We start from the raw sequence: 14,526 nt of genomic DNA on the forward strand, positions 1-14,526 counted from the left end.
TTCTGGGCTCGCCCCACCCCTTTAGAGGAGCAAGGCGCAGGCGTTCCCTGCAGCCACGCCCGCCTTCCTGATTTGACACCACCGCCAGTGGAAGGAATACGCAGGCGCCTTCGAGACGCGCCAGATCGTTCAACTCAAAACGCTCCCTTGAGCTTAGTACTACGCAGGCGCTAACTAGCCCCTTTGCCAGCTGCCCACCCCTTTCCAAGTGGCCACTAGGACACACCCGTGCGGCTAATGCGCAAGCGCCACTTTTCCCGACTCGTGGTGGGCAGTTTCGTTACGCATGCGCAGGCGGCGGCGGGACGCCACGGAATTTACTGCCGGAAGTTCGGCGGCCTGCGCCAAAGAGTGTGGGCTCGGCTAGCAAGCTAGAGGGGCTCGTTTCCGCCCCGCTACTGGGCGGGGGCGGCCATCTTAGATGCGTGCAATTAAGGGCTTTGGCGGGATTGGCTCAGCGTTTGGGCTGGTCAGCTGCTACCCACCTACCAGGGTCGGATCCGGAGCCCTTCCCCGCGGGGCGGGGACCTCCAAACAACCGACTCCTTTCCAGGTGAAAGGTGACTTGGGTACGTCGGGGCTTTGAGCGAGCCTCCCCGCACCTTCCCATAGGACCCCAGGACAGACCCTGCGTCCTCGCTGACCCGCCCTAGGGTAGGAGACAGAGAATGGGAGGCTTCTCTAGACTCTTTCCTTCTACGCACCCCCCAAAAAAGGGGGGTGAACGTTCTATGAGAGGCGGCCTTCCTTTCCCCACACCTGGGGCTCAGCACGCCAGTACGTTGTACACTCTGTGGTTGCGGCTTAACGGGACTGTGGCCAAGTCCCTTCTGTTTTTTTTCTAAGCTCAACCCACGGGGGAACTACTTTTGCGTCCTGCGCAGAAAAGGGGAGCGTCCTAAATCCGCCTGGCTCGGGAGTGGCCCTGGAGAAAGGAGGAGGCGTGTCTTGGGAATGGGCTTTGCTTCCGCTGACGGAGCGGGGCGCTCCAGGAAAGCGCCAAATGAGAGCGGGTAGCTAAGCATTCTTCCTCTTTTTTGCCCCAGAAGAGTTCTGTATTACGTACCAGGGACCGAAAAAAACTCACATTCATCTATAAACGTTGGGGGAAAAAGCCTATTAAGCGGGTGTACAGGGCAATCAGAATATTATATACTAAGGCTGCCTAAGCATTTTTACTTCCTTTTCCCTTCTCATAGCTGAAGAAACACTTAAATTCTGGAAATAGCGACTCAGTATCATGGCCAGCAGCCTTAATGAAGATCCAGAAGGAAGCAGAGTGGGTAACAACTATTAACTTGTTGGTGAACTGAAATTCGTAATCATGGAGGTCAAAAGCATAAGCACTTTTTAATTAAATTAATGATTGAATTATCTTTTTTTCTCGCTAGCTGATTTACTTAAGAAAGGCTCAAAATTCTAGGCAGGGATCATTCATTACTTTCCTTTTACACATGCTGTAATTGATTTGGCTTTAAATCAGATTGCAGGAAGGGGTGCCGGGAGAGGTAGTCATGGGGGACACAAAATACAGAAAAATAACTTAGTATTTTTCTGTATCTAATAAAACTTTGTCTTTTCCTTTGCACATTTTTTAGATCACTTATGTGAAAGGAGACCTTTTTGCATGCCCTAAAACAGACTCTTTAGCCCACTGTATCAGTGAGGATTGTCGCATGGGCGCTGGGATAGCTGTCCTCTTCAAGAAGAAATTTGGAGGGGTGCAAGAACTTTTAAATCAACGTGAGTTTTGGAAAGCACTTACCTGGTTTGCCCTGGCTAGAGCACCTTTTAATCTGTTACACTTTAATAAACAAAATATGCAGATAAAGAGGGGATTCCTAAGAACCAAATGTTTTTAGATTTTCCTCCCCAAGAATGGCCTCTAGTTTGGACCTTTATCATTATCAAACCTGAACTCCTGTGAATGTTTTTAATCTCTTCCTCTTGTATCATAAAACTTTCTTGACCATATTACTGCACTTCTCTGAAACTTGAAATAACTCTGAGATGCTTAGTCTATAGGTTGGCATTCAAGATCCCCTCCTTACCAATATTCTGCTTTTTCTTCAAAGAGGAATTAGAAACCTCTTCTTCCTTATAGACCCCTCCCATCACTTTCTACGGGTGACTTTAAACCAGAAATGTGCAGTAGAATCCTATGTAAAGCTTCTGAAACAGTTTCTCAGACCACATTCCAGGCTTAACAGACCCATTGTCCACAGTATTTATTAGCCTTAGACAAAAGCAATTCTTACTGCTTTGTATTATAGTTATTTGTAATGATGATACCTTCTCTGGACTGAAAACTCCGTAATAATTCCTTTTTTCTATATCTATATTCCTCTTAATGCCTTATACAGCTCTTTGTATGTAAAAAGATAATTATTGAGTAAATACACATTTGGCAAGTAAAAAACTATACATTATAAAACAATTTCAAGGCAATAGACAAAGTTTGTGGACAAATGAGGTTGTATTTGAAAGTAGTAGTGGGATCAAAGGTGGGTTGTGAGGAAACATGATTGTAAGAAAGCTGTAAGTTAAGGAATATAGTATTTGGGAATGCTGATAAAAAGCAGAGTGTTTATGGGAGACAATAGATCTTCCGTATTCCCTTCTTCAGTGTTGAAAATTATTTCTAGTTTTGAAGTAAACTCAGATCTGTGAAGATTTTAAAATCTTAGAGATCGGTGTTTGGTTTTCTTTTTCATTTCTACTATTAAATAACTTTTTCTTAGAAAAGAAATCTGGAGAAGTGGCTGTTCTGAAGAGAGATGGGCGATATATATATTACTTGGTAAGATGGGCCAATTCCTTTTTTTTTTCAGGGCCAATACTTAATACATTTTAAGGATTTGTGAACAGATGGGCTGTACTACATTTGTGTTGATCATGATGGTCCATTCTAGACAACTAAGGGTGTCAAAAAGCTTCTATCTTATGACAACTCCAGTCCAGTGATGGCGGCTACTTGGAGCACTGGGTTAGAAAGAAATGTGAGACTACATCCCAGCTCTGTGGGAAAGTCCTGTGCCATTTACCATAGGCCTCTTCTAAGACTTGCAAAAGTTAGGAATGCCTGCCATACTGTATTTCCTAGGCAGAGTGAGATAAAAACAATAATGTCTCAAGAGACAGATTTCCCAAAGGAGCTTTTCTCTTATTCCATGTCAACTAGCACACTGCTAGCAAGCGGGTGAGTAAAAACAAAATAAAATAAGTACAGTCCTAAATAATACCTAGCTCCTCTCCTAACTACTGACTGAATGTAGGGTTCTTCAACAGTCCAGGATGGCATTTGGTTCCTGAAAGGGGGTGACTTCCTTAGTGGTGGCAGTGGGTAACTTACAGCTAACCCACTACAAGCCTGATCTGGATGGCAAACTGAGTGGGGAGATGTCCTAGCCCCTTTGAATTCTGTGCTTAAAGCTTATGTGGCTTCCAGTGTTTTAACTTTGGGACCCTACCAGTTTTTTCTGTTGTTTTATATAGAGAGACAAAAAGCAAGCAAGCACAGATTCTAAATAAATAGAGGCTTTTAGCAGGGAATTTGCAGGTGGTATGCATTCTTCCCTGTTACAGATATGCAGCTTATCTCTTGGATGTGGCGCAGAGACTTCACTTACCTTGCTTAAAAATATTGACAATAGGCACCACTAGCTAATCTCATGGGTTTCCTAGGAAAAGGAAAGATTACTACGTGGCAGAGTCTGGGTTTCTCCGTCTCTATTTAGTGGATTTTCTTGAGGCTCTCCCATAAAAATGTTCTTTCTCTTTTACTTATCGGGATGTTGGGGGAATGTGATGACTTTTCTTTGGCTATCATTTTGGGATGATGAAAGTTTGAATTCTTTGTATTCAGATTACAAAGAAAAGGGCTTCGCACAAGCCAACTTATGAAAACTTACAGAAGAGTTTAGAGGCAATGAAGTCTCATTGTCTGAAGAATGGAGTCACCGACCTCTCCATGCCCAGGCAAGGAAATCCATGGCCCTAAATGGAGATTTAATTGATTGGTGGGGTTTACTGTCTTACCCAAAGACAAATAAAAGCTTAACCCAAAATATAGATTTAAAGGTGGACAAAAGTCAAAATTTTGTAAAACCACCAGTGAACCAGTTGTCTGGTCTTAGGCCAAGGCACAGCCATTTTCTAGCTTGAGTTGAATGAATCAGGACAATTACCTTGAAATATACATCTGCCTCAGCCTACTTAGCCGAGAGCGACTGTTGTTATTCAGCCACATTTGTTGAATTCTCAGCACCCTCTTCTTGAAGCTTGGCCTTTATTCCTGAAGCAATATGAGCTAAAGAATCAAGACTGAGCATTGGTGGTTTCCCTCTTGGACCACTTCCCATCTCCCATACCTATTACTTTGTGTCAAGAAAGTTGTAAATTATTATTCCCTTTTGTACTGCATACTTCTTTTGGTCAGTATGGGTAACAGCCAGAGGATCTGTCTCTGATGTAACTTCTTAGACCTTAGCTATTGGGAACTCAAGGGAATGACATTGAGGGTTCAGTAGTCCCTTTACTTTCTTTTCAGGCAATGGGCCTCACCTCTTTTCTTCCTGTCACCCTGGTAGATTTGAGGCAATGCTGAGCATACATGCAATTTTGTCTCAAGCCCCACATTACTTTGAATGTGGCCTCAATGTCCCTTTACACGGGTCTTTGATATAGTTATGATGTATGTGTCAGAAACTATTTTTTTATCACAATTCCTTACAGACTTAATTATCACATTCTGACATGAAATTAGCAATTTTAAGTCTCTTTTCCCTAGGGGGTTGAGGATCACTAGAGTAACACCTTGGGAGGTGCCAGGTAGTTCAGTTTTATGATTGAGTTTATTCTCACCAGGGTGTTGCAAAGACCTTACTCCTGGATTGCAACCATTTCACCATTTCCCAGCATTCCATCTTGACTTTCTTTTTTGCGGCTCCTGTACCTCATTCCTCTTCTCCTTATTTTCGTTAACATTCTGTTACCATAAGTGCATTTTAAAAATACCAACCTTTCCCCATCCATCCACAGCCAATTTTAGTCAGCAGTCATAGAGGGATAATGAGTCTCCCATGTCATGACAGTTATACGTTTCTAAATGTAGCATGAAATAGTTGGAAAGTGGTATTTTGTTAGGCAAACAGAAGTGATAGTTTTTGGATGTCAGAGCTGTCTAGGAATGGTCTTAGGTGACTCACAACAAGAATTGACTTCCAAACTCCTACCATGGTTGCCTATAAGGGTGTCAGACTAGGTTATTTGTTTTTATGCTTTGAGTGGATATAACTTGAAAGAGAGAAGGAGCAATTTCCTAGACACTTTCATTACCATCAATGGAGATATTTTGTCTTTTTCAGGATTGGATGTGGTCTTGATCGTCTGCAATGGGAAAATGTATCTGCGATGATCGAGGAGGTATTTGAGGCAACAGACATCAAAATTACTGTGTACACACTCTGAACCAGTGAACGTTTTGGATGTTTCCGTGTTCTCCTGTGTCATCTCTACTGAGCCATAGGACTGGGCAAACCTACCTTAAAATAGGCAGAGGAAAGTTTCATGAGAAGTAGTGTGTTTAACAAGACAGACTTTGGTTGCTGTATTAAAGTATTTGGACTACGACTGTGGAGGAGGGGTTACTTAGGATATGTTGCTGTGTTTTTTTGAAGAAAAGTAAGGAGTAGGTGGCTTGATAATGGCAGGAAACCAGATTGTTGGGACTATGACCTTCTTCTCCAGTATGCTACCTTATTTGTTTGGCTGGCCGCTAGGTGGCAGCATTGATTCTACTTCTCTGCTTTTAAGAGAAATTTCAGGAAGGATGATCAGTTAGTTTGGCATTTTTTGTCGTTTGTGCACCTAACTTGGTGTTATCCTTATGTCATCAGATTCCTCCCAGGGGAGAGTTTTTGTTTTAATTACAAAGTTAAATTCTACATTGTTAAGAAATTTGTGGTGATAAAAATGGAAAAGTAAATACTTGGGGGGTTTAGTGAGGTTCTGTGCTTCTGTGTGTTTGTTCTGGACGTGGGTAATGGAAGATTCACCTAAAACTTAATTTCAAACAGTCATACAAAGGGTCCAAGTGGGAGGAGAAACAAAGTGAGAAATAAGAGATAAAACCGGACAAGTCAAAAGGCAGGTTTTTAGAATCTCCTCATGGTGAACTTTTCCCTCTTTTGTCCACTGCGTGGTTTCTGTGATTGAACCTGTCTGAATTTAATCATGAAAACAAGTGAAATAATATATGTTAAATGCCTGGCAGAGTTCTTAACACAGAGTAGTGACCCAATGAATCAGTGATTCTCAAAAATCCTTATGAACCTTCTTTAAAAAAATAAAGGCCACTTCCTCTCAAAAATTCTCACATCTGTCATCCCAGCACTTTGAGAGGCTGAGACTGGAAAATGACTTGAGCCCAGGAGTTTGAGACCAACCTGGGTAACATAGTGAGACCGTGTCTCTACCAAAAAAAAAATTAAAAATTAACTGGGCGTGGTGGTGCACACCTGTAGTTCCAGCTACTCTAGAGGTTGAGGTGGGAGGATGGCTTGAGCCCCAGAGGTTGAAGTTGCATTGAGCTGTGATTGTGCCACTGCATTCCAGTGTGGGCAACAGAGCAAGACCCTATCTGAAAAAAAAAAATGTGGTGGAGTGGGATGGCCACTTTTGTGTTTTTAACCTCCATAGAGGATTTGAATGTACAGCCAACTGGGGTCTAAATATTAGTCCTCGTTTCTTACGAAGCTGCAAGGACCAGTCCTCTGTTGTGGTTATGGTAGGAAAATAAAGTTCATGGATTTAGCCATTGGTTCAGTATCAGAGCTATTTGGGAAACTAGACGTTTTCTTTTCTTCCCCTTATTGTGGTGTTGAGAGTTAAAACGCCAGACTTGCTGTCGATTTTCTCCCTGGAGTGACTTTGGGTCTGTCACAGGACTTGCTGCTTTCCCAAGTATAAAAGAACAACTGTATTTTAGAAGGGGCTGGTTAAAACACCAGGAAAGTACTGATTAAATGTGATCTTTGTACCTTAGACTGTGTTCTTATCACAAATCAGCCTGATAAGAGGCAAGAGTTTCAAAAAAGTATTGCACTTTTGTATTTCTAGGTGGAACAGACAAATTCTTCATGTTGTTGGGGTAGGGGCAGTGGAGGGTCAAGTTCATTATCAAACTTTTTTTAGATTGAGGCTTTTCTTGAAGCACTGCTTTTGTCCACATAAAATTGAAGGGAAAAAGGAAGGAGAGATTGTCTAAATACAAAAATTTGAAAATGAGAGTGGGGGATAAGAAACTTACAGTATTTTGCTTAACTCTGCAATTACAGATGTTCCTCAACTTATGTTAGGGCTACGTCTGGGTAACCACATCTTAAGTTGAGTTCAGTTGAAGAGTATACTGAATGTGTATGGCTTTTACACTGTTGTAAAGTCAAAGAATTGCAAGACAAACCATTGTAAATTGAGTACCATCTGTAAACCTTAACACAAGTCAAAACATGGATTTTCTAGGCTTCCTTTACTTTTTTAAAGAGATTATGGTTATTATTATTTTTTTTTCCGTGGCGTTTGAGCCTTGATTCTTTAAACAGAACCTAGTCTCATCCAGGACTGGCTGTCAGTGGAATTCTGGGACTCAGCAGGAATGTGATAAAGCACTTCGTCATTTGCCGATAGTAGTCTTGGGTCAAATTCCGACGACTTATCACACTTGAAGCCTGGGGAAAGGAGGCATGTCCTGGTAATCAGGGTGAACACATTATTCCTGGAAACCTAGTTAGAGTTTGGCAAACACCCAGAAATTCACCTGTGAATTTTTGCTTCCACATAGGACTCAAACAAACCTTTAAAAAAAAGAGAGACTTGACATCATCCTGCCATTACCATCAAACATCATATATTGAATACTTTTAAATGAGTGTATATCTGAACATTAAACTACTACTTTTCACCCACTCCTCTCTAATGAAGAAGCTAGTTGCTTTTTAACTGGCATTTGGGATGTGGCTACCATAGATTTCTCATGCTTTTTGTTCCACCTTCTGCCAGATTACTTGCCTTCAGAGAAGGGAAAGGCTTTCATTTGATTGTCATAAGAAGTCTGTATGGGAGAGTTATTCTACATTGTCTAGGCAAGTCCTGGTTTAACCACGGCTTGGTTCATAGCCTGGGGTGTCCCCGTGTCTGGGACTGGCTCACTGGTCTGTGGCAACTTCCAAATGTTCGAGTTTCTTAAAAATCTGGCCATGGGAAAAACACACCACTTCTTTTATTAATGTTGCTGTTTTTCTTTTTTTAAAAAATACCCAACTTAACATAAACTGCATATTTCAGAAATCTAAACCTTGGGTCTGAGGCTGTTTGTGTTAAGCAGCCCCCTTGGTTGAGCAATTAGAACCTTCAGTCCCATAGTTGACTGGAGCCCATGGATGGTTACATTTCTCTCCTTGCAGGTCACTTTCGTCCTTCCCAAGAGCAGCATTAGAGAGAGAGGCACAGCCTAAATGAATTACAGCATGAGAAGTATATTTCAAGTCCTCTAAGGGCCTTGTCCAGTATGATTGGTTGGTGTCAAATGTTGTCCAGCTCCAAATGATATTAGGAAGACAGGCATGTCCCAGATGGCTATACATGTCACTGCTGTCTCTTGGTGGCAACAGGAAGACCTTGGTAAAACAAACAAACAATACGTGTTACTGAGAGCCCTGCTGACCCCCAACAATGACTCGTTTCTTTTTGAACTAAGGCTTCAGTGTGCCCTTCCCAACAAGTCCCTTAATTTCTCCTTCAGAGTTTCCTTTGGTTTCTGATTTACCCAGGATTGACTAAATCAGAAGCCAGTCTTTCATTCATGTTTTGATGTAGTTTACACAGAAAAAGCCCCAGAAGAGATCTGCTTTAACTCTGGTCTTTTGACTAAATGTAGGATTAAATACTATTTTGTCATTTTTTTAAAAAAACAAAAGATGAAATCAGAAATGTGTAAAATAAGACACTTTATTTAACAAATGCTCATTTCTCAAGATTATTTTAAGTAAGCAGGGTTGTTCTTTTGGGCTTTTAGATTACAACTGTATCTCATGCCAGTTTTTTTTTTTTTTTAACTTGGTATATCTTAACCTTTCCCTTCAGAAACATGAGCAATTCAAATAGAAGACAGGGAAGCATGTTAATGGGTCCAGATAATATAGTTATATTTGATGAAAGGAGGGTTATAATTGAAGATGTCTAGTAATATTTCATTTAAAACGAATCTGACTTACTTACTTTTTCCTCAGTGATTTCTTTCTTTTACTTCTGTTTAGATTAGTATAAGATACAACCCTCAATCCAAAATGTAAACATATTTTAGATCTTCTTTGAAATGCTTAATTTTAATGAAAAAAAAAAATCACTGAAAAAAAATTTTTAAAAGCCCTAAGGACTTGCTAGTTAGGCAGCTGGGTCCTTGACTCTGAAAGATGTTTGAAAGGAAAGTATACTGGGATTACATTTTAAGCTGCCGGTTAAGTCTGTAGAATCTATGTTGGGTTTACAATTACAGTGATAGTACATACACTAAGAACATCTTCAAGGAATTCTAAAAGTTAAATTTTATATTTTCAGAGGGCACCCTCAGAAATCTGTTTTGACTACTGTTCACCACTACCAAGTGTCTTATTTTATGTGAGCAGAGTACCACACAGTATACCCTACCATAGGCTCACTGACTTCACTGACTGAGTCCTGCTTTTTTAAAGAAATGGCTGAAAGTTGTATCTTCATGGGCTGGCAAATGCTCAGCTTGAGAATGATCAGGTGCCCATGCGCATGTCTGATAGAAAACACCTGTCAACATCAAGGCCTGGAACACTGATATTTCCTAAACGTGTCTATGAAGTGACATCTTCTCTTAAGGGTGTTAGGAGTGAGAAAGACCAAAAGTAAATTACCTTCATGGAAGCATGTTGTTTTCATGTTTTAGTAATATGTGAGTTGCAGAATTAAAGTTGGGTAAGAGTGTCGTGAGGACCCCTCCTCTATTACTGGAAGATTTTGATCAGTAACTGGGACCTTGCAAAGGAGGCTTAGTCATAGCATTTCTGTAGGCACAAACTCCATCAGACTAAATGCAGAAAAGGATAGTAAAGGATCGTTTAGCCCTCTTTCCTGAGGGTAATTGGCTTGTTTCTGTTAGAGTTTAATTTACCCTCAGCAAGGGGCCAAATTGGCCTTAATTGTGTCCTAATTATTTGCTTAAATAGATAATGTTTCTCCTATCACCTCTTGATATCTGTGAGAGGTTACTTCTGAGCTGCTGCCTAATTTACAAATATCTTTTTTAACTCTTTAAATATTCCTGCATGGACTAGCTTGTTACTATATTATCCCCATTCCTGCATTCGACATCCTTCATGAATTCTGCTGAGGTCTTCTCAACATAAGGAAAATGTTCTCGTATTATATTTTCACTCAGCAATTATTGGTCTCCTTCAAAGTGTAGCCATTTGTTTGAAATCATGAAAGCAGGTCTGGCTAGAAAAAAAGTTAAATACCAGTCCATTTGGGGAATTTCAAAATTACCATAAGTGAAAAAATTGCCCCTGAAGGACTAAAAAACATTCATTAGAGAAAAATGGAATGGTAAGATTGCCAGTGGATATGGGAGCGGGACATCTAGAAGGTGTCTAGAGTTAGTAATCTCTGACATGTACACGGGGGCATACTCAGAGGATTTCAGTTTCTTCACTGCTGTGGTTCAGTAGCAGGTCCTTGCACCATCTCAGTCTTACCAAAGAAGGTCATCTTGTCTCATAAAAGTTTTAGGATTCCTGTCAACCTTGAGTATTCTAAGTTAGGGGAAAGTTACTTTGATACGAAAGTGTGAGAGGGAAAAGTTTAGAGAGGGATTCAGAGTAAGGAGACATGATGTTCTAAACTATTTTTACAACCAGTCAAAAGCAGAGAAATGAAACCCTTCCAAAGGAAAATCAGATGTATCACTCATTCTACCTGACCTCACACCTTCTACTGGAGTTAACATTATAAAGTGATGGTGCCATGGCACCAGGAAAACTCACGTGAGGCCGAGCCCAGTTGCCCTACTTCAGGATGTCTGCCAGCTTCTCCTCGTAGTATAGGAAGTTCTCCTGAACATCCTCCCAGGGCTGAAAGGCCTTGGATTCACCCTCTTCTTGCTCCACAAAATTCTGCCAGACGTATTCGAAGTCCTGGGGCTTCATGATGCGCAGTTTACAGCCAGCCTCCTTCAGCTTCTTCAGAGCAGCCTGGATCTCCGGCTCCTCCCACATGAAGAGTCGCCCCACCAGAATGAGCAGACGCAGGTTCTTGGTCTTGCTAAGGGTTTTGGTAATGCGGTCAGCGCACGCTGCACAGGGGCTGGAGGACACATACCAGGTGACATTGTACCGCACAGCTGGGTCGAAGGCTGGCAGGATGGTGTTGAAGAAAGCTTCCTCTGCATGGGCAGCCGCATGTTCATCCTCTAGGTATCCCCGAGATGCCTGCACTTGGCCCCCCTTGCCCTGTGCTTCAACCACATAGCAGAGGAAGGTCTTATTCCTCCCGGAACTGTACTCCACATTCCGGAACTGGAATTTAAAGAAGTTGGCAGGCAGCCGTTCTCTGTAGGTCAAGGAGACAAAAGGACAGGAAAGAATGATAAGTTCTTGTTTCTAGAACCAGCCTAGAGTAGGTAGCTCTTCCAGATCAGTATTTCAGATACGCATTCACTCTTACTAGAAATAGGTCTTGCCTGTGGTAATATGAGTGACCAAAAAAAAAAAAAGGATTAAAAAATCCAAAAGGGTTTTTCTGAAGGAGAGGAGAATTTGGATTGAGGTGTGCATTCTGGTCACCCTACTAGGAAGGGTCTCCAAACATTGTCTCCACCATCTCTCTTCCAGCACAACAATTGTCTCCACCATCTCTCTTCCAGCACAACACACCCCTACATTTCTAAATCATTGAATCTTTAACCTGCCTATACCTTAGAATCACCTAGAAGACTAAGAATGTTAATGCCTGGGCCTCATGCCAAACCAATTAAATCAGAACATGTAGAGAGTTGGTCTAAGCATCAGTATTTTTAAAAAGCTCTTTGGATGATTTCAATAAGTGGCCAGGTAAGTAGCAAGCATATAAAATTTCTCAAGACAGAACAAGACAAAGATTTTGCAGAACATTTTATGCTTTCTTTTCTCTTCCTTGTAACTCCTGTAAATTGCATATTGGCGTGAAATGGCCTAAAACTTGGAATACCATGCTCTCCTAGTGACTACTTCTCAAGTCTGTGTTAACTTTCAGGTAAAGGGATTGTCACATGGTAAGTGTCCAAGAAATTTTGTCTGTGAGGCCAGACTACTCAAGGGTATCTTGGGATAATTAAGCCTGTATTTAGTATTGAGTCACTTCAAAATCTTAAAGGACTTGGTGTCTGCCCTCCAGATGCTTATAATTTAGCAGCTAGATTGCAGCTGGACAGAGAAGATGTGAATGAAACAGCTGAGAACATTACAAGACTGCTAAAATTGAATACGTACAGTAGGGGAAGTATTATGAAGGTTCTCGAAAGTATAACCTTGATTCAGGAGGCAGTAGAGAATTGTTACAAGTTCTTGAGAAGAAAAACAATAAAAGTGATGTCCATGCAAGATTACTGTGGTGGCAATAGGCATATGGTGTGAAGCTGAGGAAAAGCCTCAAATTGAACAAGTCCAGTAGGTGTCTTAGGACACTAGACTTGGTGGTGAATTGTGTGGGTGCCTTTGAGGAGGAGATGGATGGTTAGGAAATGAAAACAGCAGGATTTTTTTTTTCCAGAACATTCTACCATCAGATTTGTTTAGCATGATAGGTCTAAGTATCATATTTAACTATAGCGGGAAAAGGCCAGGAATTTTGAAAATTTTGGTAATAACAAGGAGAAGAAAAAAATTGAAGATTGTTTTTACTTTTATGTGTATGTGTGTGTGTTTCTAAAATAGGCAAGATTTGTGCAAGTTTGAAGGCCAAAGAAAATGAAGTTTTAATAGGAGAGATGAAAAATGTCAGGAGAGGAGGAGATGAGTACCAGCTAGAAAGACTCAATGTTTTCCTTTTTAAAAATGTAATCTCTCTGGCTACCCCAAGAGATAGCTATGGCACCATTGATTCTACTATTGCCTATCTCCACCTCTTCTCTTTACACAAAGAAGTCACCAGACTCCTTGGGCTGCAGGAGAATCCCTGGTATCCCAGGGCCTTGGCTGCCTAGGGATAAGCAGCAGATGCCAAAGATATGAGTAAACTTGACTTATTTCCCTGCAGGATTCCCTCACCCCCGCCCATCACCAAAATGTGTCCACCACCCAAGTTTCCATGTCCCTTGCTGTCAGGTTCGTTTTCCACCGTGGAGATGGATGTGTTTGAGGACCCAGCCCCAGGATTCCTTCAGGTACTATACTTAGCTCTCGAAGCCCCTCTGTGCCTAGTTGGAGGTGTTTATTGTTTACTTAACATTTTAGGAGAATGGATCGCCTGATGTTTCCCTGCTCCTCTTCTCAATCCCTGTTAGGCATTCACTTACAGTGAGTGCTCCCTAAAGGTACTCACCCTACCAGACCACTCCTGAACTTTACCAGTTGCCAAATGGTCCCTTCAGTTCCTGGAGTGCCTTTTTGCTTTTGAGAAGCACAGAGCTTACCTTTCCTGCCCAAACTTGCTCTTCAAGCCCTTTTGCCCCCCTCCCCAAGTCTAATCCAGGACCACCTATATGATGGATTGTCAGGTGGAACCCTTGCAAGTATTCATGGCTACTCAAATAGCTTGGAGGCTTAAACAGTAGTTGCCGTGTGGTCCCTCTTTTCCTTCTGGAGCTCCCAAAAGCACAGCTCCAACTTTGCTCAGTATAGTTCAGCTGAAAGTATGAATTTAGGCCAGTGTGAATTTGGCCCAGCATGCAATTGCAAATTGGCTTGGATGGTTGTGAGGTGACTGTTTCTTTCTGCCCTTCTTAAGCTCTGACATTTTCCCTTTCTCCTCTTCCCTAGGCAAGAGGAGAAGACCCAGAGAAACTTGAAACCTCAGGGAGAGGAAGAAAGGTCATCTCTATAAATACCTGTTTCCGACCCCTCTGGCGAGCAGCCCTAGAATCTACTCTGTCCCTCAGCAGAGCCTTCTGGACTAGATGCCTCAGGAAAAGAAGTGCTTTCAAGGAGCAAAGGAAAGGCAGGGAAGGTTTGGTTCCTAGTCGTTCCCTTGGGCTTGCTCAGAGACTAAACTTGCTTGATTTCTGAATGGGTTTCTTGGTCTTCTAGAAGGAGCAAAAAGGTCAGATGAGATTCTTTAGGCCTCTCACATACTGAAATACCTAGGTCCTGGGGGAAAACCAGAAGAACAGAGGTAGTAGAGGTCTGGAATTTCTCCAGGGAGCTAGACAACATGGCCATCTCGGGCAATTTTGTAGACTCACAGAATAAATTAACACTATTATGCCCACTAGTGGAAGGAAGTAAATAATGACACTTGACTCATTAA

The 14,526-nt window shown here is 41.7% G+C and overlaps 2 protein-coding genes across 4 annotated transcripts in view; one reads left to right on the forward strand and one right to left on the reverse strand.

The window, feature by feature from the left end:
• Positions 1-296: 296 nt before the first annotated feature.
• OARD1 (O-acyl-ADP-ribose deacylase 1) lies at positions 297-6,322 on the forward strand. 3 transcript variants are annotated; one of them, XM_011944141.1, is made up of 6 exons: positions 297-569; positions 1,200-1,279; positions 1,599-1,743; positions 2,742-2,800; positions 3,866-3,978; positions 5,367-6,322. In XM_011944141.1, exons 2-6 carry the CDS (start codon positions 1,241-1,243, stop codon positions 5,467-5,469), a joined length of 459 nt encoding a protein of 152 aa, XP_011799531.1. In that variant the 5' UTR covers positions 297-569; positions 1,200-1,240; the 3' UTR covers positions 5,470-6,322. The 3 variants fall into 3 exon arrangements, with proteins under 3 accessions (XP_011799531.1, XP_011799533.1, XP_011799543.1); XM_011944143.1 differs by having other exon boundaries at positions 350-654; XM_011944153.1 differs by having other exon boundaries at positions 357-553.
• Positions 6,323-6,584: 262 nt separating this feature from the next.
• Positions 6,585-14,526, reverse strand: part of APOBEC2 (apolipoprotein B mRNA editing enzyme, catalytic polypeptide-like 2) — a 13,085-nt gene continuing 5,143 nt past the window's right edge. Inside the window, exons 2-3 of the mRNA XM_011944136.1 lie at positions 11,070-11,634; positions 6,585-8,675 (exon numbers count right to left, since the gene is read on the reverse strand). Of these exons, the coding sequence (XP_011799526.1) occupies positions 11,091-11,634 (544 nt within the window). The 3' untranslated portion in view covers positions 6,585-8,675; positions 11,070-11,090. The remainder of the gene's footprint in view (positions 8,676-11,069; positions 11,635-14,526) is intronic.

This window comes from Colobus angolensis, unplaced genomic scaffold (assembly GCF_000951035.1).
Source record: "Colobus angolensis palliatus isolate OR3802 unplaced genomic scaffold, Cang.pa_1.0 Scaffold105, whole genome shotgun sequence".
In the NCBI taxonomy this organism is placed as follows: Eukaryota; Metazoa; Chordata; class Mammalia; order Primates; family Cercopithecidae; genus Colobus; species Colobus angolensis.

What these genes read in the sequence shown, in the direction of transcription:
- OARD1 (XM_011944141.1), top strand. Translation starts at nt 1,241, where the DNA reads ATGGCCAGCAGCCTTAATGAAGATCCAGAAGGAAGCAGA. An exon ending in AAGATCCAGAAGGAAGCAGA is followed by an intron (nt 1,280 to 1,598) that starts GTGGGTAACAAC and finishes CACATTTTTTAG; the next exon opens with ATCACTTATGTGAAAGGAGA. An exon ending in GCAAGAACTTTTAAATCAAC is followed by an intron (nt 1,744 to 2,741) that starts GTGAGTTTTGGA and finishes ACTTTTTCTTAG; the next exon opens with AAAAGAAATCTGGAGAAGTG.